Source organism: Guillardia theta (assembly GCF_000315625.1).
Source record: "Guillardia theta CCMP2712 unplaced genomic scaffold GUITHscaffold_20, whole genome shotgun sequence".
NCBI lineage: Eukaryota > Cryptophyceae > Pyrenomonadales > Geminigeraceae > Guillardia > Guillardia theta.
In genome coordinates this window covers 1-1107 of record NW_005434654.1, presented here as the reverse complement: position 1 = coordinate 1107, position 1107 = coordinate 1, and the positions used below count along the sequence as shown (strand labels likewise).

The 1107-nt window shown below is 55.6% G+C and overlaps 1 protein-coding gene across 1 annotated transcript; it reads left to right on the top strand.

Moving 5' to 3' along the window:
• Window positions 1-261: 261 nt before the first annotated feature.
• On the top strand, window positions 262-902 carry GUITHDRAFT_105297 (hypothetical protein; the record flags this gene model as incomplete). Its single annotated transcript, XM_005835585.1, has 3 exons — window positions 262-423; window positions 534-632; window positions 842-902. Coding segments are annotated over 3 exons (322 nt in total), but the record flags the coding sequence as incomplete, so codon positions are not given.
• Window positions 903-1107: the final 205 nt, after the last annotated feature.

The following is a 1107-nucleotide window of genomic DNA, read 5'->3' as shown; positions in this document are numbered from 1 at the left end:
CCCCGGGAGAAATTTCACCTTTTTAAACCTAGCGTCACCGGTTTTGGTATTCTTAAATTTTACCATAAACGACTTTCGCCTTTTTTTCCCCTTGGCCCCTTTTGAACCCCCCCCCCCCCCCTCCTCCTCCTCCTCCTCCTCCTCCTCCTCCACTCTCTCCTCCTCTCTCTCTCTCTCTCCCCCCCCCCCCGATCCTCCTCCTCCTCCTCCTCCTCCGTTCTCGCTCCTCGCACTTTCTGCTCCTTGGCTGACGTATCGCAGATGAGCTTCAAGGATGCACTGGCGAAGAGGACTGGATCTTTCTACACGCACACTGTCAAAGGCAGGAAGGGAAGGCCTAGCGAGTTCACCATCCGCGTTCCCTACAAGTGCTTCCATACTGGCAAGGAGACGATGCTGGAGGGTCACGAGCTGATCGACCAGGTGCGGGGAAGGAGGGGGGAAGGAGGGGGAGGGAGGAGAGGAAGAACGATAGAGGAAGGGCAGCAGCAGCAGAAAGCGATAGTGTCTGCGTGCTTCTGACAGTCTCTCAGATCGATCGCTGGGTGCAGTACGGGACCATCGAACCTGACTGCGGGGAAGCGATCAAGGAAGTGGTCAGGAACAAGTCTTGGTGTGATCTATCCAAGGAGGTGAGGAGGAGGGGGAGGGGGAGGGGGAGAAGGAGCATGCAACTAAGGGATTGAGAATGTGGAAATGGCAAGGAACGAGGAGGAGGAGGAGCGAAGACGAGGAGGAACGACCAAGAGGAGGAGGAGGAACGAGGAGGAGGAGGAGGAGGAACGAAGACGAGGAGGAACGAGGACGAGGAGGAAGGAGTTCTGATGCTGTGATGTCTCAGTATTTTGTCCTGCTCGGAGCCACAAGTGCCATGGGTCCGTTCCAACTGCTCAAGGAGCTTGGTAAGGGGAGGAGAGTGAGGAACGACAACATGGAGGAGGAGGGAGCAAGAAAGCTAGGAACACGGAGGAGAAGGAGGAGGAGGAGGAAGGATAATTGTTTTCATTAAGGCGCCAACATCATCGCTGTCGATCTTGATCGTCCCGGTAGGAGTCTTGATATGCCTTCTGCCTTCCCTTCCCTCTTTCTTCCCTCACTTTCTCCTCT